Source organism: Chanos chanos, chromosome 5 (genome assembly GCF_902362185.1).
Source record: "Chanos chanos chromosome 5, fChaCha1.1, whole genome shotgun sequence".
In the NCBI taxonomy this organism is placed as follows: domain Eukaryota; kingdom Metazoa; phylum Chordata; class Actinopteri; order Gonorynchiformes; family Chanidae; genus Chanos; species Chanos chanos.
This window is the reverse complement of record NC_044499.1, coordinates 46,438,949-46,465,804: the sequence shown is the minus strand read 5'-3', so window position 1 is coordinate 46,465,804 and position 26,856 is coordinate 46,438,949. Positions and strand designations below refer to the sequence as shown.

At 44.4% G+C, this 26,856-nt stretch overlaps 1 protein-coding gene across 1 annotated transcript in view; it reads right to left on the bottom strand.

The window, feature by feature from the left end:
- Positions 1-659: 659 nt before the first annotated feature.
- snx29 (sorting nexin 29) overlaps positions 660-26,856 on the bottom strand; it is a gene marked incomplete at its 5' end in the record, with an annotated part of 63,916 nt that continues 37,719 nt past the window's right edge. The window contains 6 exons of the mRNA XM_030775109.1: positions 660-826; positions 5,131-5,270; positions 13,587-13,727; positions 23,684-23,765; positions 24,749-24,804; positions 26,111-26,227. Coding sequence (XP_030630969.1) covers positions 697-826; positions 5,131-5,270; positions 13,587-13,727; positions 23,684-23,765; positions 24,749-24,804; positions 26,111-26,227 — 666 coding nt within the window. The remainder of the gene's footprint in view (positions 827-5,130; positions 5,271-13,586; positions 13,728-23,683; positions 23,766-24,748; positions 24,805-26,110; positions 26,228-26,856) is intronic.

Sequence of the window (26,856 nt, the reverse complement as noted above, 5' to 3'; positions counted from 1 at the left end):
AAGACATTCATCCGTGAAGCAGATGCCATCTATCACTCATTAACACTTAGCAACATAGAAGCCTCTTGAAGAAAGTGGAGATTGATTGTTGTATCCAGTCTGTCCAGCTAGCATACAGTCATAGAATAGCATTAGCACATATCCAAACCGAACATGTAGTATAGAATGGTAATAAGATGAGCGACATAAAAAAGGTGTCCCCCTTTTAACTTGATTTGGTAGAATACTGGATAATGCTGTGACCTATTTTCAGATGCTGCTTCTACAGTTTTTCAATGAACGCAGCTTCGTCGAAATTTCATGATAGTTTAAGTAAGAATTACATCTTGTACCCCCTCCCCAAAAGAAAAAGAAAAAAAAAAAGAAATTTGTTATAAAACACTAGGCACTATAACTCATAAAATTCCATCATGAAACTGAGAAAGAAAATAGGCAAAAACCCCCTGCCATCTTGGCTCCCACTCTCCCGGGCCTAGGCAGTCCTGGTCTCAGTTTGTGGTCACATGTGCGCGTGTGCGTCCAGCATAGGCAAGGTGAGCTGCATTTGCCCGCATGCAACCCTTTCAACGAGTTCCCAGATTTGACACGATGCCTCTTCTCACAGCTTTCCTCCTCTGACTCTCAACGCACAGTACATAGTTCAAGAGGTCAGAGGCCAGTTACAAGTCCAGTCATCCACCCTCTGTGAGAGCAGGGTTAAAGGTCACCGCTCTGAGGCTCCGGGTTCCGTGTCTCTCGGCTCTGGTTTCGGTCCATGCGGGGAAACCTGGATGAAGTCTTGGTACGGGCAGTTTTGGATCCACTCTCGTTGGCCTGTGGAGTATCCCTGTCAGAAGACACAAAAAAAAAAAAACAGAAGATGCATCACCTCCACACCCTTTAGTTTTCCGTCACCATCCACCGCATGGAAAGTAACTCCTCCTCTGTGTTCTCCCACCACAGAAAGTTCTAGAACTAAACAATGTATCCCACAGACACATAACGGATGTCATTTCAGTCAGTAGGTCTTATGCTTCTTTATACAGCCTGTATAAGATACGAACATGCTGAAATAAAGCACACGTAATAGGTGTGATTGACGTGGCGCCCAGGACGTAGACTTTCTCCCATTCAGTTCAGTAATGATGAATTAGCCCTGAATTTTCAGGATCTCTGACATATGGCAAGCATGTCTGTCTCACGCACACGAGTGTCGAAATGATGAGGGAAAGCCCCGGGGGGGGGGGGGGGGGGGGGCGGAACCCCTGAAACAGAGATGAGCTGGGGTCAGCGTGCGCTAAGCTTCGCCCGTCAGACATCTCGACCGCAGCCACAGTCACTGGGTCACCATGACAACCGCTCCATTCATGAGGCAGGGGTGCTATCGACCACCCGAGAAAATAATGCCCCCATGGCGTCTTTGTGTGTGCGTGCGTGTGTGTGTGTGTACACGTGTGTGTGTGTGCGCGTGTGCGCATGCATGCATGTGAGTGTGTGCACAAAGACAAAGCAAAGATATCACAAACTTAACGGTGAATAGACTCAGTGCCATGAGGGTTAGGACGTCCACGCTAGGATGACCACACTGTGCTGTGCTTTTCTGGCTTTTCTGAGACGGAACAAAATACAATCCCATTTAAATATTCCAAAAAAGGAAACAATAGTAAGTATTAGCAAACCAAAAAATACGACTATTTTTTTTTTTTTTTTTTTTACAAGTAAAGCACAACCAACATTTTAATCATTGGATGTTTCGCTTTTGCTCACCAATCATGTGAGTCTTTGAGGTGTAAGAGGTGAAAAATAGAGCCATTCCAGCCTGTGCAGAGAGGATACTGCAGGATTGGCTCTCACACAGTGCACAGTCAGGATCACAATTACCGTCAGCCTTGTTGGATACGTCTGAGCTCTGATGGTCAAGCTTTCTGGACATTTTTATAAGAGTTCATATATACCTATTACAGCAGATAGGATAGTAAGCTATATGTGTTCTCTTGGTCTGAGCTTGGGCTTGTCCTCACCAGACCGGCAAGGCAGGGAGGGAGAGAGAGAGAGAAAGAGAGATATATATATATAGAGAGAGAGAGAGAGAGAGAGAGAAAGAGAGCTAGAGAGAGTGAGAGAGAGAGTGTGTGCTTTCAATCAAGCCAAAATAGGAGGGAGGGGGGTGCTATCTGTCCTCTCTCCCTGCCTGCACACAGACAATATTCAATCTGTCCATGCAGAGAGGGGCTTGACCCCCCAGTCTAAACACTAGCTGCAGCTGTCATCAATGGTGCCTGCACACAGCTGAATTACACAACCCACAACAACAAACACTCAGCTTTTTTGTTAAGCCATGAAATAGGCTCTTTTTTTACTGGAGTGCACTGGACTTTGTGGACTTTTTTTTTTTTTTGTGGTAAAGTGGAAGTAAAATAAAAAAGCACACTCTGACAACTGACAGTCTCTCTAGAACAAATAGAGCCTGCACATGAAACAACCATCTGGTTCTCTGTAACTTCTCTATAACATTACTATTCAATAAACCGCCGAGGATTTAAGAGCACACACAATGCTTAAAAGAAAGCACAAAGTAGCCGCGTAACAATAACACAAACTACACGTCGAGCATCCCTGGTCCGAAAATCCAAAATGCTCCAGAGCCCCAAACTTTCCGAGCGGCGACATGACGCCACAGGCGGAAGATTCTGCATCTGACCTCACTTGCCCATGTGGGGCTCTGAGCGCTCCGTCTCATTACGGATATTCAAACACAGTCACGCGCCGCGTGACGGGCGTTTCGCCATTGTAACGTTGTAGCGCAACGCAATACTCGCGTGTTTGTGGTGATGCTGGTGTAAACAAACCTACTGCACTGCCAGTTGTATAAGAGTATAACACATACAGTTATGTACAGTACGTAATACTTGATAATGATAAACAAACAACTATGTTAGTGGTTTATGTATTTACTATACTGCACTTTTTATCATATGTACTCTTTCTACTTATAAAAAAAAAGTTCACTGTAAAACAGTATGCCGTGTTGTGCTGGCAGCAACCTCATACATCTCCTGTTTACCATGTCTCTGTACAGGTTTGTAACCTAGGAACAATAAGCTATAGCATAGCCTATAACATAGCCAACGTGGGTAGTGGGCTATACCATCTAGGTTTGTGTATGTACACTCTGTAATATTCGCACAACTATGAGATCGCCTAACGACACATTCCTCAGAACGCGTGACCGTCGTTAAGCAACGCACGACTGTATTCCAAAATCTGCCGAAAATCCAAAATCCAAAAACGCTTCTGGTCCCAGGCATTTGGGACGTACTTCAAAAGTGACGACGTAAAAGGGAGAGTTTCACTCTGTGCAGCCTTTTGGAAACTGCAGAAATGATGAACTTGCAGTTGCTTGAAAAAGAAAGCATTCCAGCAGCGGGATCACAGAAGAGTCTATTAAGTAAGGGCTGTAGATGAATCGTGCCTACTCCAGAGCGGACCGTAAAAAAGGTTAAGCATGACATTTGAACTTAGCAGGGACGCTGAGGTACACCGCTGCGTAGAGCAGGAACGCACCAGAACAGCTCCTTGAGGTCTTGAATAGCAACTCTGCGTGTGAACGTACAGAATTTAGCATTGTCTTCCACTGCAAGGCAGGGGACATCAAAAAAAAAAAAAAAAAGAAGAAGAAGAAAAAAAAAAAAAAAAGACTTTAGTACCATAAAGAGCTCATTACAAGAGCCCCTGCATATGAGGAACATCGTTCTTCCAGCACCTGTAATCAGTCCTTGTGACAGTGAAGAGAAGATGGGGGGGGGGGGGGGGGGGGGGCGATGACTCTAAGCACACTGACACATGTAGATGTACATGAAAGGGTTCCCTCATTAGTAAACTGCATTGGCCGTGTGCCCTCAGGAAGTCCTCTCTGACAGCTCTCTCCAGCATTTGCCAAGAGGGCTGTTCGACGACACGCGTTCGCAAACACGAGCGGAATAACGCGCGGAGAACTGTCAGATCTTGACGGGCTAATGAGAACAGACAGACGGGAAGAAAACACCGGTACGCCTTCAATTATTAAACGTAAATTGCTCATTGACTGACCAGAGGTTCAACAGACACGCATTTTACAGATAATGTTTCCTTCTCGAAGAAATCTTGTGTCAGCCAAGAAACAGGTAAAAAAGAATAGATGGAGAACTGCTATGCAGTCATATATATATATATATCTATATATATAGATATATATATATATATATATATACACAAATACCTATGTCTTGAATTTTTCGTTGTTGTTGTTGGAGTTCTTTTTTTTTTTGGGCCATAGCATGGCTCTACAGGAGGTACACATTTCTCAGATTTTCATCTCTATCAGAGCCAGAGAGAGAGAGAGAGAGAGAAACACTGTACATAAATGAAATGCATGTACTATATGTACTCTCCTCCATAAGCTTATGTTACTTGTCAGAGGAACAGGCCTACAGCAGAATGTGACACCCTGATACTTTTACACCACGAAAAATCCCTCCCTAATTACTACAGCTAAGCCGTGCCAAGTACAACTCTTTCATTCCCGCCAAAACGAGAGCTGTAGCAATCAGGGCCTTGTCTGTTCGAAATCAGAAATTTTCTCATACCAAAGCCAAAAAGAAACCCATTTAAGCTGGCGATGCGAACCCAAAGCCAAGAATTCCCTTTCAATGCATTTTCATCTGATGTTAGGAGGAAAAATGGATTTTTCATTAATTTTCTGTCTGTGTTTAGAGCATTACAGCGCCAGCATACTGACAATAATTAAGAAAGATACAACATGTACTGAATGTCAAAGCAGATAGACAGATAATGGATGAGCTCATTTTGGATGCTTAACTGGATGAAACATTAGCTATTGAAACAAAGCAAATCGTTTTCTTGTCTGTTGGCTAGTGTCACTACAATACTGAATTTTGGCTCTCGAATGCAGATTCAAGCCACTTTGCATAATGACAAATTTCTCATGGATTTTTGTGCGTCGGCCCAAACTTGACGGTTTTGTTTTTCACTTGTGGTGGGGGGATGTGGGGGGGGGGCGAGACTGAATTCATTTCACATTGGTTTCTGTTACTGCTGTGGCTTTGTGTCCTTTCAGTGCTAAGACAGGCTGAGTGTAGAGTGCGTTCTCACCTGCAGAAGGGTAGCAGCTGCAGCAGGGTCTCCTTGGTGGGTTGGGCGGTAAACTCCGGCAGTGTCTGGATTAGCTTGTTCATCACCATGCGTAGGTACGACTGCAACTGCTTCCTCCGTTCCTCCACGAACTTCGCATCCTGAGCGAAACACACACGGAGGAGGAGGAAGAAAAACACGTTACGTTTTCCGCATCGTGCTCCCCCCGCCCCGCCCGTCCTCGCAGATTACGCAGATGCACACGGACGCTCCTGTCCTAACCGACAGAAACGGCGCTGTTGGTAAAATCGCTTCAGAAAAACAAAAACAACAACGACAAAAAAAAAGAAGGCCACAGCACTCCGGCATGTCTATGCAGCTGAGCGTCGCTACTGACTTTGTGAAAAGAAGGACATGGTTGCTATGTGTCACATGTCATTCCTAAGGTATATAAATGACCCTGCAGTTATCAAATTCGGCTGTAAGTCATACCAAACGTGACCATGACTGCCCTCCAATCACAAAGTATAGAGATACATTCCAAGTCAGGCCTGGTTCTGCAGGCCCAACCAACATGATTGAGATGGAACAGCTGAACTGACCAAGGGTGAGAGTAATAGAGAGAGAGAGAGAGAGAGAGAGAGAGAGAAACTGTAAATCTGTTCTGATGGTTGATTAATAGCCCCTGATCCCGCGGTCTGACGTTCGATGTCACGGCAGGCAGCCCAATTCCCCCGTGTCTGATGGGGATGTTAAACAGGGCCGTTTCTGCCATTCTAAATATAGGGCGATTCCTCCGATCGTCAAGGAAAACAGCTCTATCTCCGCTCTGATAATCAAAGACTATGTGTGTCATTTAAACCACTGTCACCATGCATCCTGGCACTTTGCGCCCGGGCTACAGCGTCAAGCCCTGATGGCGATCTATCTTTACCAGACGTGAAAAGGCATGAAAGTTGATTATCGTATAGGAGATGTGGAGGAGACCTCAGCTGTCAGATTAGCTTTCTCATGAGGGATGTGCTTGCCAAGCCTAATTTAATGGTTTGTTTCAAGGGCCCACATAGTGCTGGATGCATCTCAGAGTTAAAGAGCTTAAAACCAATGACATACAGTATAAATCAATTGCTTTAATATGGTTTAAAACTCGCCGATAATATTATTCAACTTTCATTAAAACCAAATTACCTAGCCTTTTTGTACATATCTGCACGCAATATCATCACCATACCCCATTCTATGAGAAAATCATATAATGTACTGCAGCATTTGGGCTTTTGAAAATAATCTTTAAAATTATGAAAAATGCACGTTGTTGGCTCTGCTCAGAGAGAGAAAGAGAGAGAGAGCGAGAGAGAGAGAGAGAGAGAGAGAGAGAGAAAGAGAGAGAGAGAGAGAGAGAGAGAGAGAATAAGCTAAAATGGTTGTATGTTTGTGGCTTCCTTAAGAGACACAATACTATGAACTGGTCAAGTGGAAATTAAAAAAAAAAAAAAAAAAAAGCATTTTAGCTACCAGTGTGGCATTACTCACTTAATTGGGGGAACTCTTGGTTATTATGACTCAAACACTCATCTCAGGACAACTAATGGCCTCTCTTACAAGCCGCTAGAACAGGATGTGCACAAACACAGGGATGAATAAACATCATTTCTACACAGATGTTTTGAGTTAGGGTGAACGAGAGAACTCATTATCAGATGAAGGGTACATAATCTGGCAGTGCTTTGTTGTTGCTGTATATAAAAATGCAAACAGTCATATCACATTTACATTTTAAGAAAAAACAAAACAAATGCATACACAAACACACACACACACACACGAGAAGCACAAACAGCCCCATAACGAAAGGCAAAAATCAACAAACTACAGTATAATCTCCAATGCCCAACTAAAAAAATAAATAATTAAATAAAAAAGTAATAGATCTCTGTAGACATTTCTCAGCTTTCTGTCTCTGAGCCAGTTTTACCTCTTTAAAACACTGGCAACGCCAGGCTTCTCTCCCGATTCCTCAAACAAACACATTTCTCTCTGTACTCCAGCCTCTTGGAAACCAGGACAGTCTAGAGAGACTCCCAGACCATGTTGTCAAAAAAAACAGCTCATTGGCATTTAAGACAGTACATCGATTTTTCTTTTTCTCCTCCTTCCTACACCTGTCACTCCGTCAACCGGAGATCCTTTCGGTCAATACGGCACGTGCGGTTGGCTAAACGTAGAGCTGTGTGTTCTCACAATAAGACACAAACTTCTCTTAATGACAGAGACATGCTGAAATGCTGATAGAGAAGCTACACAGTGATCGGCGGAAACTCTCAAAGAGATCTTACTAGTTTAAGTAAAAAAAAAACACAGAGAGTGTGGGTTACATGCAACCTGCCGTTCCCTCAGAGTTTCGTGGCATTTGGGGTTTACAAATGAACTAATTCGTTCATGGTTAAAATCGGTTAAATCGCTCAAATTTAAACGGAACGACCCAAAAGAACTACCCTGTATGCGTACGTATTTCTGTTATCCTCAGACCACAAAGACACTAAGAAAGAGATTTTTGATTGTCTTCAAACTTTCAAACAATGAAGTTTTGAGCCGTATTTCCGTCACATAACATTTATGATGTTGAGGTATCACACAGCATTGTAATGTGTCCGCTAGTCACCGAATCCCAAAAGTCGACATGTAAGGTTAACGTTATGTACTGCAAAGCTTTAACATGTCGCAGTTCATTTAAAACATCAAAACATCCACGTCTGTACATGAGATCAGTCAATGTGTCATAACATGCGCAGAGACTGGAACATTTGAACAGTAACACATCGTCCCGACGTAGCTTGGGCCATTATGTAGGATTGCATAACATGAACAAACTACCGCTCCAAATTGCGTAAAAGCTCATGTAATTTACATACACAATGTCTCCACAAACCCTCTCCTGGGGGGGAAAAAATATATACATGCATGAGTACGCATATGAACACAATACAGAAATTATAATTAATTCACTTTGGCCAGTTGGGGAGGGAATGAATTGTGTGTGTGTGTTTGGGGGGGGGCAGTAATGAGCAAAGAACATGTTCTAGTATTCCTCCACCCTTTGCCCCTGAGTACTACGAATTCAAATTCTGTTTTGTTCTGTAAGAGGGAAGTCAACGTTTCCAAAACGCGTGCGTGTGAGTGAGAGAGAGAGAGAGGGAGAGAGAGAATGAGTGCGTGTGAGAGAGAGAGAGAGAGAGAGAGAGAGAGAGAGAGAGAGTGTGAGAGTGTGAGCGAGACAGAGAGATCTTAATTGTATCATTTTATATGAAGGTACTCGACACACGGTTTTTGAAAAGACCTGAAACGAAAGTCAGAGATCTCACTGGTGGCAAAGTTTCAGCTGCATATGGTTCATGAATAATTCATAACACACACACACACAGAGACAGAGAGAGAGAGAGAGAGAGAGAGAGAGAGGGTGAAAAGCAGTGGATAGGAGTGGAACCTCTATCCCCCTCTACTGTGACAGCCGGGCCGCGTACACGAGGTGCTGAGAGACAAACGCCTGAAATCACAAAACCGTTGCCGAGACGCTAAACGGTGGCGTCCCATGCAGAGGGGCCAACAGCAAAGCATTTGCCTGTCGGCCTGTCATCTTAAAAGGGTGTCATGTCTGCGTCGAGTCTCTAAAAGCCTCCTCTGGATCTTCGTTTTGCCATGTCTGGCAGCTCGGGTCCTAGCCCGTGGCTATATTGTGCAGTGTGTGCCTAGACAGAATATCATCGGCCTCTCCATCTGGGCCTCCCAGCTGGGCCTGAAAAGATGCATCACTGAACTCGCCGCAACATGAACAGCGCACGTGGCGCGTTTCTCGACGCGGCCCGCGCACGTACCGAAACGGTCGCAAAACACGGTTCGCTAAGTACTTGCGTGACGACGTCATTTCATAAGAACGAAGCTTTTTTTTTTACCTAGTGATTCACGTATCGCTGTTCTGAATCAGCATTAGCGTACTTCTGTTTTCTACATTTGAGTATCTGAGTACATGTTGTGCTTTGAACAAGCACTTCCATTAATACGCTCCCATTCTCCTCTGGTCCTATCAGTGGAGAGCAGGGAGAGCAGTAGGCCAGTTGCCAGACAAAAGGAGAGCCCAGTTATTATCTCTACGGTGACACTGTCCACTGAGTTGGCCACTGGGCCACAGTGGGGACCTGAGTTGCATTCAAAGGGCACACACACACACATGCACATGCACACACACACACACACACACGCACACACACGCGCACACCCACACATGCGCACACCCACACGCACACACACGCACACACACGCGCACACACACACACACACACACACACACACACACACACACACACATTGTCTCACTCTCTGAGAGAATCCTCTTAACAGTTTCATTGTCAGCCTTCTACTGTCTCTCAGTCACTTTTCACACTGTTTGGCCTTAAATCCAGTGATTTATTTGCCTTTAAAACACTGTTGTGCGAATGAAGCTGCAAGGCTGAAGATGGAGCCCCATAAATTTGATCCAGATGATCCAAAACCTGCTTAGCAGAAAAGGGGGGGGGGGGACGAAGAATCAGTGTGTGAGGAGCTGAGGCAATGACAGTTTGACTGGGAGTGCAGACAGCCCTGCTCTTTGATGTCATCACGCTTACTGTGTCCGCCTCGGCAACAGCAGTCACTGCGGATTTGACGGGCAGGCTGGGGAGAGCTCAGCGTCTATGCCGGGTGAGGCCCCTGACAAATCAGCTGTTTAGGAGCTGTCAGGGCAACTGTGCACAGACCGGCTTGACATGCCCTCTCCAGACGAATCCGTGGACAATGCCAGAGAAGTGAATCCGAGCCGACGACACTCCCCGCCACTCCGGCCCCACCATGCCAACCGCCACCAACTGCCAACCCCCCCCAAACGACAAAATACCGGATGTCCATCCACTGTCATCATACACAATGTACTATATGTATGTATGGTTTCACTCTGTCTGCTAAAACTCAGGCAATCAATCCCAAATATGCAGAGAGAGTTTTGTCAGCCTGCTGAGAAGAACCAGTAGGACGGGCTATGGAAATGTTCTCAGAGGTGAAGGTTGTTTGTGTTATAGTTAAATCTCATAACCTTCTCATCATATTTAATGTCCAGCTCATGTGAAAATGAAATGAACAAGTATTATTCAAATGTCCTCCACATTCTGCTTGGAATAATTTGCTAACTTGAAATGGTTCCAATATCACAGCTGCATGTGACCATCAAATTGGCTCATCAGATTTTACTGGTAACTGATGTTATTGGGTCTGAGACAATTCTAAAATGGAGAAACATAGCATAAATCCAGATACCATATGTAGTACATAAGTTAATCTGATCTGACGAAGCTGCCTGGTTGTAAGTTTTAGTCAGGCAGAGGCTAATCCTTGGAAGGATAATTACGCCAACTGCGATGCAGCGGCCAGGATGATGAGAAAGAGAAGTAGAAGCTTCCGGAATCAGATCACTTTTGACAGCTCATCTGTTTCATCCCCTGTGCTGAGAGAAAGTAGAGGACTGTGCTTTGAAAGGATGTGGAAGGGCCTCCCATATGAACATCTTACACAGCACCAAGAGCCCCTCTTCTTCATCATTATGTACACATCTAATACAGTGCAATCAGTTCTGAAGATCAGTCGGCTCCTTCACTTCAAAGCCGGCTCTGAAATGTGGCTACCTTTGCATGATGAGGATACTGCCTTTGGACCGGCAGTGGAACAAATCTGACTTAACCTAAAAAGACACACGCGGTGAGAGACTAAAAAGAAAAAAAAAAAAAATCATCCAGAGAGAAGAGAGGGACTGGGCGTTTGTACTCACGCGGCACTGGTTATGGTTCATCCCAGTCAACCGCACCTACCAAATTAATATAACACGCTATACTTTATGTTCATTTGGTCAGCCTGGTAAGGAAGAAAAAAAAATATTCAAACGATGTAAGGCTTTTCTACGTCTTTTCTGCGTCTGCCCTGCGATGGACTGGCAACCTGTCCGGGGCGTTTCCCCCCGCTTTTCGCCCTATGAGCGCTAGGATAGGCTCCAGCACCCCCCTCGACCCTGACTAGGATAAGCGGCCTAGATAATGAGTGAGAGTGAGTGAGTGAGTATGCATTAGCTAAGCGGCAATCTAAAGTCTCATTCTCCAACACGTAGAGTGCCTGGATCAGAGGCTTTCCACCTGTACAAACAGTCTTTGTGGGAGAGAGCTGGCTCTTAGTGCCCTTGAAGAGCTGAGAGGATCAGATAGGAAGAGGGCGTCTTTGTGAGAAGAGCGCGGTGTCGTGCCGTGGATTACCTGGGGGACGTGCGCCGAGCCCCCTCTCGACAAAATGCCGCTGACGAGAGGCGGTGAAAACCAATCACAGAAAACAATGACGGGATCAAGAGCGACATGACAGCTAATCTCACTGGGCCCGATGATTACAACACAAAAAAAAAAAAGAAAGAAAGAAAGAAAGAAAGAAAGAGAAAAAGAAAGTCACCAACCATCCCAGCTGCCGTTCGCTCGTTTTCCACTTTAAAGGCCTTTCTTTCTGTTTCTCCCGCCGCTTTCTTGTTCTAACGGCGCCCTAAGGGCTTCTGCACTCCAGTTAGATTTGCATGTCAAAGTTCCTGCCAAACTTTCTACAGTAGTGGTTAGCAGCTCTTCAGCTCCACAGAAGGAGAACAGAAGAGCTTTTCTGCTTTGTAGCGGTGAAAGGCATCTCAGCATTAATAACATCGCTCCATCGCCTCTGTCGTGAACTTTCGTAAGAGGTCAAAAAGCTGTTTAGTGATTAGGAACAACGGCAACTATGAAAAATTTACTGTACCAAACTGCACAAACCACATTCTCAGTTTCGACGAACAAGAGTAACAATAGGGCGAGTTTCCTAAATTTTCGAAAGTAAAGCCCAGAAAAAAAGACAAGAATTGTGGTTTTTGGTTTTTGATTTTTTTTTTTTTCTCGCCTAACGTACTCCAGTTCTGCTTTAAAAGCGTAACATCTTCATGGCGAGACAGAGGCCGTCCTGCTCTTATGCTGTCCTTGAGGACGGTGCCCGGTGCTATGTGCCCGAGCGCCGGTGAATCAGCTCTGTCTTTCACGCTCTGAAAACCCTGCCTTTGAAGGGTTGAGAGCAGACCACTGGCACTATCCCAAAATCACACAGTAAGAGGAAGCAGTGCCATGGACCAATTACCTCCCCCCAGGGGGAACAAAGGCAATGGCAAAGTGTGTGTGGGTGTGGGTGGGTGGGGGGGGGGGGGGGTGGAGCTAAAAAAGACAGGAGCACATCAGAGCCCTGTCACAACTGGCCTGTCCTCATTAGCAGCAACAGTAGCAAATTAGTGACTGCCCTGACACCTGTTAAAACAGCAAGTCCATATTTTACGCCGACAACAACACTGCAATCGATGTAGAAGAGGTTAAGGAGTCTCACGGGTGAAAATCTGTGAGATATTTCACGGCTAAGAGGTGAAAGTGGCGTGCTTAATAAGCAGGAGATGGTGAAAGGAAAATTTCTATTTTAGCTATGTCATCAGCCAAGCAGGTGCTGTTAGCTAGACTCGCGCATTTATTTGTGGTAACACTGTCCTGAACTCAAACACTGCCACTAAGATGTTTAGTTGATTAGGTTGACTTTCTCCATTTGCTGTGTTTCAAAGCTTTGTTCTCTGTTCAGGCAGGACTGGGAGCTTGTTGCCTGCCAACAGAGCTACACTGCCACGCTACCTGTGGCTAGCCTCTCACCCGTCCATAGCAGTTCTGCTCAATACAACTCGTCACAACTCCTTTTTTTTTTTTTTTTTTTTCTGAGGCTTGTCTTACCTTGACAAGTTTGAAGGTGCCTGTAGCACATTGCATCGGTGTCAAAGTAACGAAAGCTAGAGGAAATTTTTTCTCTCTCTCTCTCTCTCTCTCTCTCTCTCTCACTCTCTACTTCTCCACACAATGTGAAAAGCACCAGGTGAAAAAGAAAACTACCTCAGTCACTCTGTGTTGAATCTGCCTTTGAGGCAGGCTTGCTGTAGAATTCAACTTTGTTCCAGGGTATAAACTACATTTCAACAGAAACCGAGCATGTTACTGACAGATTTTCACTTTAGAAACAGAAATTACAGAGGCTTACAATACAATCAAAAAAACTTCTGAGAGCCACAATTCAGGAATCTGGGCATGGGTGGCGTCACACCTCATCAAGTCGGGCGAATATTGTTGATACTGTATCCAAACACGATGAGATAACTACCGTACTGTGTGTACCCGGTGAAAATTAAAACAGCTTCTTTGGGGGGGGGGGGGGGGGGGGGGGGGGAGTATTTAATATGCCAAATGTGGGTGGAAATGGGAATTGAGTGATGCAGTAGGAGAGACAGCTTTAGCCTGACCAGACACATCATACACGCACATAAAAACAAACAGCGCACACAGACTCTTTTTGGAGAAGCTTCCGGCAGTGCATACCTTATTCCCAATGGCTTTCTTGGGAGGGAAGTTAAAAGTGTCCACCTGTGGGAACTGGGACCGCAGTTGACTGTGCAGCGTTCGGAACTCCGTGTAACGTCTGTACACATTCCACTCATTATCCAGGATCCGGATATAAACCTGAAAGGCAGATAACAAGAAAAAAAAAATCCGTCTCTATGACGCAGAACCACAAAACATTTCGACTCAAACCGCGGTCAACGTTACTGCTGCGCAGATAATTCTCAATCAACAAAGAAACGTGTGCTTCTTCTTCTAACAGAGTAGCACTGAAAACAACAACAACAACAACAACAACAACGACAAAAAAACTACGTCAGATCCAGCGTTTCTCTACGGCTTTACTTTAAGGGATTTTTTTATTTTTTTAATTTATTTTCTTCTTAAAGGATGTGAATCCAGTGCTCTTTGAACAACGGTGACTGTCAGACAGCCACAGGGGATTGAGGACGGGTGTGTGCGAGGGGCCAGTCGCACAAGAGAAAAGAGATGGAAGGGAGTGATGCTATTTTCATGCTTTTCCTCCTTCAAACCCAAGAGCAGCACAGAGCAGCACAGAGCAGCCCTGGCTCAAATGAAGTGAGGAGGACCTCGATCAGCGCAAGGCGATACACTCGGTTTCTCAGACAAGGCTGCGAAATGTCGACTTGGGAGGCAAAGTTGTGTGTGTGTGTGTGTGTGTGTGTGTATGTGTGTGTGTGTGTATGTGTGTGTTTAATAGCTAGTAGTACCAAATCTCACAGAAATAATACCGAGGTACTGGATGAGTTGTTCTATTCTTGTTTTGTTTTTTTTTAGTGCACTGCCGCTCATATTGAAACGAATGTGTGTCAAGCCAACTCTGTGTTGATCAAAGGGACAGATGAAAAGAGGCTGGTTGTGGCAGCTATCTGAACAGATCAATAGATAAAGCACACATAAAAGCCACTCGCTCTCATGCCGCGCATGGAGGACAACCCTGATACATACGGGACGTAAACGAACAACCCGACCACAGACACATCTCAGAGTCTACAGTCAGTATTCAGTGGCAACATTGCTGTATCATAACCAGAAATGTACGGGCAAAAAAAAAAAAATTAACAATAGGAACCAGAAACTAATTAATATGCCCAGTGTGCAACCAGCTCCACTTGGCGAAAGGAGCTGAAATTTAATAGAATACTGAATACTGAAGGATTGCTCTCAACCCTTCGGCAAAAAACGAGATGTGTTACTTCCCACTCTCTCCTCTTTAACATTTTGCTCATGCGTCAAGATTGGCCAACTTGGAAGACCTCGCCACCAAAATAAGCAGCTCTTCCCCCATAAATGTTCAATTACTCTGAGAATAAGTCTCAAATAACTAAACAAATACTGATTTGCTTCTGACAAAAGCTGTAGAATAGCGCATTTCACACACAGTAAGCCACTGGCAAACCACTTAGGGTTTAGTCAGTGGAATATTTTCAGACTTTGTTTCATAAAAACAGGCCAAGGTTCTAATGACACGTACACACTATCATGAACAAAATAAAGGAAGCACAGTCTCAACAGAAGAAAATCAAATGACAAACTCACGGTGCATTAAAGCAAAGGTAATCCAATTTACGCCTTCTCATTAGCATATGTATTTGTGGAAACAGATCATCCTCTAAAGAGCAATCACTTCCCCTTCAGTAATTGCAAATTAATTCTTTCGTTATCTATAACAAAAAAAAATAAAAAATATTCTAGGCAATACCGAGATTCCTTTTGCCGACTGAAATCGATTTTTTCTTGATAGAAATTAAATAATCGTTAAATACGCTAATCGTCTTGGCCCAACCAAACCCCCCCCCCCCCCCCCCCCCCCAAAAAAATAACACTTTTGAAACTGATGCTGTTAATTAAAATGGATTAATGTCGCCTCAAGAGCAATTTTGGAAAAATCTAGGATTGTGTTTCCAATTCAAAAGACCAAGGTCAAAGCCCACGGGGGGAAAAAAATTATACAACATAACTGCAAAGAACAGCCATCGTGGAATACAGTCAGGTATGTCAACAACTGTGCATCTAACATTTATATTTCATACTGTGGACACACACACACACACACACACACAAAAAAAAAAACCCAAAAAAACCTTCAGTGCATTTATCTTGTTTGGGTTAAAAAAAAAGAGAATAATTATAGCCAAGTGAAGAGACCAGTCGGTGTATGATTCATACCATGGGTAAATGTCAGACGGGGGGAGGGGGGGGGGGCTAATGTTTAGCCCAACTTTGGAGGCATTTACAACAGCTCATTATATCCTTATCGAAAACGGAAGCACTCCTCAACGGGAGATCAGGAGACGCAACGGAGAGACATTTCACGGGGATTTGAGATAGCCCCCTACCTCAGTGCTTCATACAGTCTCTGTAACTTGGTATTAGTGAGAGCGGGAAAGGGCCAAAGAGGACATGCGCTCTTTGATTGAAGATAAAAAAAAAAGAAAAGAAAGTAAAAAAAAAAAAAAAAGAGATCTGTTAGCAAGCACTCAGACAGCAGTATGTTTAATTGGCAGGACCCAGCTGTGGTAAAAGCTCCAGCTTGACCTCTTCGATCCTCTAAAAGGAACCCAACAGAGAGTCCTCACTCCTTCGACAGTCAGAGGGAGCAAGTCACGTTTCTACCTGTGACAGAGTCCCGGAAATATCCACCGATGCCAGTCAATGGGTGTCATTGGATAGAGCTGCCTGGGCAAAGTGATGATGGATCTGAAGGCTGCCTAAAATTAATCTTCACCAGTGGGAGCGGGGATATGTTCAACCACCACAACAAAGTCATTTTAATTTTCATAACCTGACATGCACATAATAGATATGCCAAACACAGATGATGTTGGTGTAGTAAGTAAGAGATTTAGGATTTTTTTTTTGGGGGGGGGGGGGGGGGGGGTGTAAGTACATACTTGTCATAAGCCTTCTGCTGTTTGTTTTTCATTAGTAGCAGCCAGCTAGCCAGATGAAAGTCTTTGTGACAGTAAGAGTTAGGGGTTTTAAAGCTGGGTTGGGAATAAGTGTGGGGGGGGGGGGGGGCTATTTGATTTATGTGCACAGAGGAACCAGTGAAGCGACAGGACTGGACTTTCAATAACCGGTTCTTTCACACCCAGCTGCAGAGCCTGAGTAAGTCATCCTTAGCCCAGCACAAACTAATTAAACCAACCAGTCTCCTTAAAAGGAAAAATATACCTCCAACAGAACCTTATTTTATATCCATCCAGAAGTCCCCACTTCAACCCCAAGGAGACACATTTGTGAAATTAGGCAGAAAATAGAATCCATTTGGTTTATTACTAGGAGAGAGTGAATGAGAGGACAGAGAGAGACAGAGAGGACAGAGAGACAGAGAGGGAGAGAGAGAGAGAAAAAGGAAGAAGAGAAATAAGGAGGACAGAACTAGAGCTCTTCCATCAGGGATTTTCAACAGTAGCATCTGTCACCTTTTCACACTCTGCAGCAGCAAGACATAAATTGTAAGACGCGAGATGTGAGTTAGACATTTGGAGAAAGACGGAGAAGACAGTAGAACAAGTCTTTACGTAACCCGCACCTGAAACGGTAAACAAAAAAGGACACGTCCACAGCTATTAAACGACGGCATCATTTAAACAGGACTTGCTAACATCAAGCAGTACACAGTTCAGTTACACTCAACGGAAAGCGGGATTAAACTAAGAATGATGAATTAGCGCAGCATGACAGTTTGACCTTATCATGTCATCTCTAATACGACATAAACAAACAGCCAATGATAAAATATGGCAGCAACATGCTAGGTGATAGCAGTGAAGCAGATGGGTTTGCTTAAGGAACCGGACAGGACAAGAAATCCAGTCCTGGAACAAATGATACAGACACGTCTGACCTTTGTGTCCCACATATATTGATCTGAGCGCGAATAAGACTTTAACCATAACAACATTACACATTTTCAGTACCTACAAAGTGTTCTGACCTATTACCAAGAATGTTTGCAGTTTAAAATAAATTGTGTGGCTTGTCCGTTCTGCTTTTTTAGTGGAGCGAGCCTAAAAATAGGGCCTGGTTGATTTTCTAAATGCCAGAAAATGAACAGGTAGAGGGCAGGAGGCAACTGTAGCCTCTGGTCTGAACAGATGGTCTGATAAACAGTGTTACTCTGGGTTAGGGTGAGCAGCACACAGAGAAAAGAGAGCTATTAGTGCCCATGCTCCACTAAGGTGTTCATTAAGTGTCCAAGAGATGGCTCCTTATGTCCTCTATGTTTAGAGGGAGAAGGGCTGCACACGCCATCATCTGGATTGGCAGTTTTCTGGGGGGTTAAAAGCTATTTCACCACACACGCGCACACGCATGCACACACACACACAAAGACACACACACGTGCCACAAAAACAGGACAAGCCGATGGAGTACTGTCGAGTGAGAGAGAGAGAAAAAAATCACATTCAAGTGAAGAGACTACCGGGAGGATATTACTCTAGTAGTCTAATCATAGCAGCCAATAAGAATGACACTGCCTATTTGCAACAAGCCATCCATAAATAATAGGACATAAATGCTGGTATTGTTCAGTGTGCTACCTGATGAGCAGTTTGTACGTCGGCGAGAAGCATATTACGGTTTTTACAGTTTAATCAAAACATTTCAGAGATTTTTTTTTTTTTTCTTTCCAACCCGGGACACCTCAGATGAACACTGCAGAATGTTATCAGGTCAGCCTGAGGAGACATTTCAAAACTTTTGAAAATGGAAGCGTTTTGAAAATGCAGGAGACCCGGTGGCAAACTACACAGTACCACGTACCACCCCTTGAAATTGCAAGTTCGAAACGTAGCAATACCAACGGTAACTGAAAAGAAGCTATGACCGATTTCACGTGTTTCGGCGGACGCACGGACTAGTCTTCAGACGCTCACATCCCAAGCCCAGCACCCACCACACCCCCCCCCCCCCACCCCTTCCCCGACTTGATCTTGCCATGGAGGGGACTTCCAATAATGCAGGAAATTGGAAAGAGGGAGGAGATGGGTAAAAAAAAAAAAAAAAAGAAAAGGTTAAAAAAAAAAAAAAAAAAAGAAAGCGAGAAAAAAGAAAGAGAGAAAAACTTCCGAAAATGCGGGAGCTGCTCAGGCGAAGTCTTTAGCGGAGTGTCAGTCTGTCAGTGAAGTAATGAGCTCAGGCCCAGTGAAAGCTCCTTTACCCCTGCTCCACCACTGCAGTCTACGTGGGCCAATAAACACTATTTGCTCCCATTAAGTTTGAAATTGCCTCATAGAGTCTGCATGCTAATGGGAGATAAGGTCTAATTCCACAGCCTTCCAAGCCCAAAGCTACCTCAAAACAGCTTGACAAACAACTGTTTCACACTAACGCAAACGAGAAGTTAGCGATAGCGTAAGAAAATTATAGCAATATTTTCGAACAGTTTTAGGTGAGAAAAAAACAAAAAGAAAAACAAAAGAAACTGAAAAGCAGAAAGAAGTCAGCAAAGCATGTCTGATAAAACTTCCCATTGAAACGTCTCCGTTTCTCTGTCAAAAAAACTCGATGGTGCTAAGCAGACAGCTAACACGGTTCGAGAACCATTATGAAAAATTGATAAGCACACGGGAAATCCTATTAAAATTCACTGTGTTTGAGGATGGAGGCATGATCAGGTATGAATATCCTTCCTCATGCCTATCTTCCCCTGGGTATCAATGTGCATGTGTGCGTGTATGTGTGTGTGTCTGTGTGTGCGCACGCGCGTGTGTGTGTGTGTGTGTGTGTATTAGCATTTGAAATCAGGAAGACAAAAAACACTGGAGATATTCATTATACAGCACATGTGCCCTACATGCTAGACTGCAGGGCAGCAGAATAAGTCGTAACTTCAGTGGAACTGTCTCATATCTCTCCTCGTGTCTGTGGTTTAACGAGTATGGAAGTTAACGAGCAGGTACCCTTTCCTCTCAGTCAGCCATTAAGGGCCACTTAGTCTACCCAGCAGGCAGTTCGGTCCAAGCTCCATCAAGATATATGAGATTAGTGATACTGTTGTAATGACTGCAAGTTTAAAAGGTTAAATGTGCACATGAACACTCTCGCACGCACACATACACTTACACACACACACACACAGACACACACACAAACATACCACATCTCTCAAGACTGTAAACAGAGGAGGAGATAGGAAAAAAAAAAATTCTGCCCGCCTTTTCAGATTATCCAGCCGGGACCAGAGGTAAAATTACTGAAATAAAAGCGAAAGCGTCTAATATTCTAACGACATTCTCTCTGCAGGAGTAATTATGATTCAAATGGATCCGGTTTCTTAACAAATGTATCTGGCACTCGAACAGAGTCATTCAAAGTGGACTTAGCTTCAGATAGATGGAACACCTCTCATTTTTCTTCCGCTTACGCTCCTCTAACACAAATGAGTTATACGTCAAGGCGCGGCCTGATATTAAAAACCTACTCGAGATGGAAGTCTGACAGTATGAAAACAATATTATAATTTCACCAAGAACCACTCATCACCAGCATTCTTCTGAGAGAGATCAATCAAACGCGGCGTCTGCGATAGCCAGTGGGCAATTATAACGCTGATACGCAGAGCGCTTTGCAATTAATAACGTCGGCGAAACGACGCCGCGGTAACGATAGTCATTATCATACTTAACATCATCATGATGCTTATTATCGTCTAAATCACTGCCATCAGGACCATCGTCAGTATTAGGCCATAATCAGAATCATATCCTCCATAAAAGATGTACATGCATTTTTTTTTCCCCCCGCTTTGCATACCGTGCATTTGCATATCGCATTCTTGTGCTATCTGAACAACTCTCTATTTTTCTGTTCTGCAATACAAAGTGAAGGCATTTTTATTGCCACGAGAGTGGGAGCTGCTTTATTGATGTCTCTGCCGTCATCATATCTTCCACTGCCCTCTCTGGATGGGAGTGTATGTGTGCGCGCGCGTGTGTGTGTGTGTGTGTGTGTGTGTGTGACAGAGAGAGAATGAGGAGAGACATGAATTATGGAGACATCGGCATTAATAAAGATTTATACAGATCCAATGGCAGTCACTTTATATGTGCATTTTCAAAGATATGACCAAGTCATTAAAAGAGAACTAATATCTATGTACAGTATGCAGAGCAAACGATTACATTTCTCCACCATGCTCTCTCATCTTATTTCTCTCTCTCTCTCTTGCTTGCTCACTCACACACTCCTATCTTCACGCATTCACGCACACACACGCGCACGCGCACAAGCACACACATACACACACACGCACGCACACAGCCATCCAATCATTGGCACAGAGAAGCATTCAGAATTAAAAAAAAATAATAATAATAAATGAGGAGGGGTACAGTGGGGGGAAGGAAGAAAAACCCGGAGTTATCAAATCTCATTAGCCTAATAAAAAAATGAAAACTTTGCAGAGCTGGGAGTCATCAGACTCAGCTGGTTTTGCTGATCAAAGGGAATAACTCATTTAAAAACCCGCACTGAATCCTGCGAGCTGGAGGTTTGGTTTTTTTTTTTTTGGTACACACTACTGCTTGTCTTGGCGCTGAGCCCGTGTATGTATATGCACTGCAGAGAACTATGAGTAAAAATGAAGTTTGTGTTAGTGCGGTGTGTTCAGTACACAAACACAAATTCAGCCACGTCCGTATTCCGTCTGTGTTTTTTCTCCCCCGCTCTGTGATCTCAGAGAGAGAGAGAGAGAGAGAGAGTCTGAGACAGAGCGCTGTTCGTAATGGAGCGCACCACCACGAAGAGCTTAGCACAAAGTGTTAAAATGACACTGCTGAAGTCAACAGACCACACTCACTGCACGCCTCTTTACATCACACGTCACAGGGCTTTGGGCAGCTCACACCAACGCCATATAGTTAACAAACACCTATTTAACAGATGTCAGCGATGATGACGCCATACTCCATCATCCCTCAAGTCAACTTGTATGTTTGCACTTGTTTACACCACAATGACTGAAATGATTTGGTGCCATAAATACTCGATTTAAAAAAAAAAAACATAGTGTCCCTTAGTCTGGTCAAATCAGAGAATAACAGATAGAGTGAGAGAGAGAGAAAGAGAGAGAGAGGGAGAGAGAGGGAGAGAGAGAGAGAGAGAGAGAGGGAGAGAGAGAGTGAGAGAGAGAGAGAGTGAGAGGGAGAGAGAGAGACAGAGAAATAAGAGACTGAGAGAAGTGCAAGCAGTGACCTGGCTGACATTGAGTTTCACTGATAGAGATAACAGTCACTGGTGGCTCCAGAAAACCCATAATAAGTCAGTGCTCGTCGCCGTGACAACACTGATTTACCGGCGACATTTTGATTGATCTGATACCACTACACACCAAATATCGGTAACAACACAACCCGGGCCAACCACATCAATCCAGCCCATTAGGAACCAATACTGCACAGTCCTCTACTGCAGCGGGGGACAGGGGAGCTTCAACTCCGAGGGAGCTCACCTTTTACGAGAGCCACCAGTACAAGCCACAGACGCAACAGCGTCCGTAAAGCGGTACAAAATGAGTCATTCATTTTCCTCACTGATTACAGCCCCTTTTGTTCCCTCAATAAGCTCTTCTGTTTGAGCTGCATAAGAGCATAAGAGCAGGTTTTCAGCAACTGTAATATTTTCCCATTAAATGAGAAGTGGGAAGTAAAATTCTTCGGTGAGATACAAAACAGCAGTAATAGAAGAGAAGATCAATGAAGGCTCTCTCCAGAGCGAGCATCTCGCTATATGGGCCACGCCCATTCAAATTCTAGAGAAAGGCTGAAAACACGACAGTACAACAAAAGACACGCGGTGCTATACAGCGTTGGTAATGTCGTCCTGATGTTAGCCGATACGGAGGGAAAATCTCCGCCATTAACCCTTATCTTCTCTCTCCTGCTCTCCTCTCCTCACTCCATGGCTGATGTTATCTGGTTTGGGGGCCTGTTATTGTGGAGTAAGAGGAGTAACCATGGCTCTCATACGGGACCAGATCCAACGCCGTTCTTCGCGCTGGTCGGCTCTCGAGACACGAAGGACGGTGGATTAAATGACATCAGAGCGGTTTGGCCCGATTACAAACCGCCGACTTCCATAGGATGTCATAGCGATGCAGAACTCAAGCCGTACATCCCGTAAGACCGATAATTACGTGCAAGATAACTAAAGCAAACAAACACACAAAAAATTGAACAAAAATAAATAAATAAATAAATAAAGCAAAACATTTTTTTGATGATTCACAGGATTTTGCCTCTGAGGGTTGCGTCTGTGCGTACGCGTTTGCTACGTTCAAACTGAATAAGGTACATCACACGCCTGTGTCTGAACATACCCAGGGCATGACTAGTTCAGTGCAGAGAAGGCTCCCGTAGAGTCATCAGTCATGTCTTTAAACGTAAGCCTCGGGGATACTGGCTTAAACCTAACACAATAGAAAGCGCCAGCCATCAATCATTCACCATGCAAACAATAGGGCCGTTTCCACGGGGAACCATTAAAACACGGGACTCGAGAGAACATTTAGAAAGAAAAATCGAAAGAGATGTCAAAAGACATTCGCTCAGCAGAAAAGGCTTCATATCACAGACCGGAAGGAAAAAAACCGACTCCGCTTCAAACCGGTGCGTCAGACACTTATAACGAAAGGTTCATACGATGAAGCAGGAATGAACTGTCCTACGGATCCATAACCGAGAGAAAATACAGGACTAATCTAACAGGCAAGGGCCTGAACTGTAAGTGACAAAAAAAAAACCACGAGGCCGTTTGGGGGAACAGGGCACGACTCAGGGGATTACCACGCGTTTAACTTGGATTCACACCGAGTCCTCTGGGACCGTATCTTCGTATCGGTCCAGTCCGCGCTGCATTAAGCAGAGTGGTGCTCAGTCAGAGAGCCAGCCAAGCTTGAACAACGTGTGCATGTGTGTGAGTGCGTGCGCGATCTCTTTCGTCAGTCCCACTGGAGCGGGATGTCTGTGCATGACAGAGCAGGTGAGTGAGACGTACCCAGAGAGGACAGCGGGAAGTCGGAGAGAGTTGAAGGAAGACGCGGTTACCTGGTACACATGATAGGCGTTGGCAGAACGACCTTGCAGAAACACTGAAGGGATCCACACGTTGACAAGAGCGCGGTGAGTTCTGTGGAAAAAAAAAAAAACAAAACAGAAAGGCAGTGAGACGTGCACACATATACCCAGACAGACAGACAGACATAAATACATACACACAGATACACACACACACATCCAGACAGACAGACAGACATAAATACATACACACAGATACACACACACACACCCAGACAGACAGACATAAATACATACACACAGATACACACACACACACACATATCCAGACAGACATGCATACATACATACACACACACACATCTAGACAGACATGCATACATACAAACACACACAGATACACACACACACATCCAGACAGACAGACATACATACATACACACACACACAGATACACACACACACACACACATGCACACACACGCACACACCCAAGAAGCGTTTAATCAGCTGACAACCATACATCAGTACAGAGATGGAGGTTAGTCATGTTGCCTTAGGAAATGAAAAGGTAAAAATACAACCACGCTTTGGTCTGGCAGGAAAGAAAAACCAAACAAACAAACAAACAAAAAAAAAAACCCCAACTGTATTACAACTATTTTAGCTCTCTCCTTTTTCAGCGATACAGCCTGCAGAGTAAGTTAGCAATGCTAACACAACACGACACGCTGGATTCACCATTATGTCCATTCCATTCGTGATCCATTTCCTTGATCAATGCTCAACGGAGAGCAAAAATAAAAAGTAATGCCCTGAGACACTGTAAAGGTTACTGTTTTCCTTTATGAGCTTTTTTTCTCCACTTTCAAAACAGCACATAGATCCAACATCCTTCATTTTAAGTGCATTCACAAACCGAACACCCTGTGACATTTGCCCCTTTGGATTCAATAAATAGATTTTTTTTTTTCAGACCACACACACACACACACACACACACACACACACACACATGTATGCACATAAACCATAAAAAATAATTAAAAAAAAAAAAAATAAGTGTACTGCGTAACAGGCGAGAGGCCGACTTACGTTTCGAAGTCTGATAAACTGGGATCGTCAGAGGTCTGGCTCAAATCCCCTGGCACCTTTTTTTTTTTTTTCAAGAGAGAGAAAAGTGGAGAAGTGTCAGGTGACCTTTAAAATGAACCTGCAGGATCCCCTCATGTCCACAGACAAGACGCCGGGACTTCCAACTCCGAGATCGTCAACAAAAACTGCACCGCGCGAGCCTGCTCTAGCGTGACTCAATTTCGTGTCACTGCGGACTAAGCTTCCAGGAGGTCCGTAACACCGTTTTTTAAAGATATGCATGCCCTGGAGATCTGCTGTAAATTCATTTGAAGTGCTCACTTTAAGTTATTCAGCGTAATCCACAGAAAAGATCTCTAGTCTTCCTTAGGATGTAAAATGCAGTTGCACACTCAGGGTTTGTAAGTCAAGATACCTGAGACAGATTCTGAGGGAGTGACAAGGTAGAGATTCCCCAGTGAGGTTCAGGCTGTTTAACTCACTTAATGACTCCTAAACACAGCCCCTCTTCCCAGATGAGTCAAATCATTGACTGTTGTAATGACCCACTGTGATGGATTCCTGTATGCTGAAGTAAATCCACATGATTGGGGGGGGGGGGGGTTATAGAACTGGCAAACTGAGAGATCCAGATCCATAGAACTAGCCCTGTGGCGTTCTTAATAATTCTCTGTAGAAATTATACTGTAATCCTACCTGTGTGTGCATGTGTGCGTGTGTGTGTCTGTGCGTGTGTGTGTGTGTGAGAGAGAGAAAGAGAGAGAGAGAGAGAGAGACCTTCTCAGTAATAGAGTAGTATTGTCAGCATTTATAGAGATTGTGGACACCTGCATTGTGCCAGTTTTGTAGTGACACAGATAAGCCGAACTCTTCTTCATGTGGTCAGAACCAACTAATAACCAAACAAAGTCAAGTTGATGCCTGGTCAAGGCCACTGCAGCAGGATGCATCTGGAAGACGCAGCAGGACAGAGTCCATCACAATCAGGGGCCAGCAGACGAGAAGAGAGCACTGAACCAGTGGTCTAGTAAAAGGTCAGGAACCGTGGAGGGAGCCCACGGTACAGTGACAGAGATCACAACCAATGCCACTGAGGAACTGGACAGATTAAGGAACACCTGTGTGTGTGTGTGTGTATGTGTGTGTGTGTGTGTGTGTGTGTGATGCACGGTGGAGCACTGCACAGTGGTGAAGCGTTGGCACAGGAAAGCCGTTATCGACCAAATGTGGCGAGAGGGTGTGAAGTAGACAGTGGTCTGAACGAGAAAGACCTGCACAGTAGAGATACAGAAGCCAGAATGCGTTTGCGTATGCATGTGCGCGCACGTACGCGTGTGTGCGTGCGTGCGTGTGTTTTCTCACCGGGCCGCGCAGGTCGATAAGCTCCTGTCTCATCTGGCCGATCAGGTGGTCCTTGGCCATGAGCGAGCGGTACAGTCGCTCGTTGAACTCGATCAGTTCTCCATGCATCTCAGCCACCTGCAGAGAGCAGAGAGCAGCTTCACTCAGCACACACACACACACTCTCTGTCTCTCTGCATGAGGGTTTTTCACTAATCACTTAAATAGCTAATATGTTAAAGAGCAAACAGTTTCAAAGGGATGTAAAAAAATAATAATGTGAGAGTAAACACACGAGGCAAACATAGTTATGAAAAAAAAATATGTGAAGAACACATAAACGTCAGGGCTATGTGTGTATGTGTGTGTGTGTGTGTGTGTGTGTGTGTGTGTGTGGGGGGGGGGGGGGGCAGACAGCGAGTGTCTCTCATTAAAGCAGGTTTGATTCCTGCCAGAGACCCGTCATCAGCTGTCACCAAGCATAAACGACACTGACGTGCAGACAGGTTGCTGTCAATAAAGAGCAAGCCGTCTGCCAGCCAGAGCTCGCATTCATTTGTTTATGGAAATAAACTGTCAGCGCAGGGCGGCTTGGTAGGGTGACGTTTTGCCTGACAAGAGAATTATGTCACCTCTGGCATGTTTGTTCTTATAGCTGCTCCTCCTCCTTAGAAATTTCCAGAAAATCTCTTTCATTCTATGACAGTACGTCATACACGGCACTTAGGAGAGACCTACAATCAATACCACCTATTATTAGCAGCATT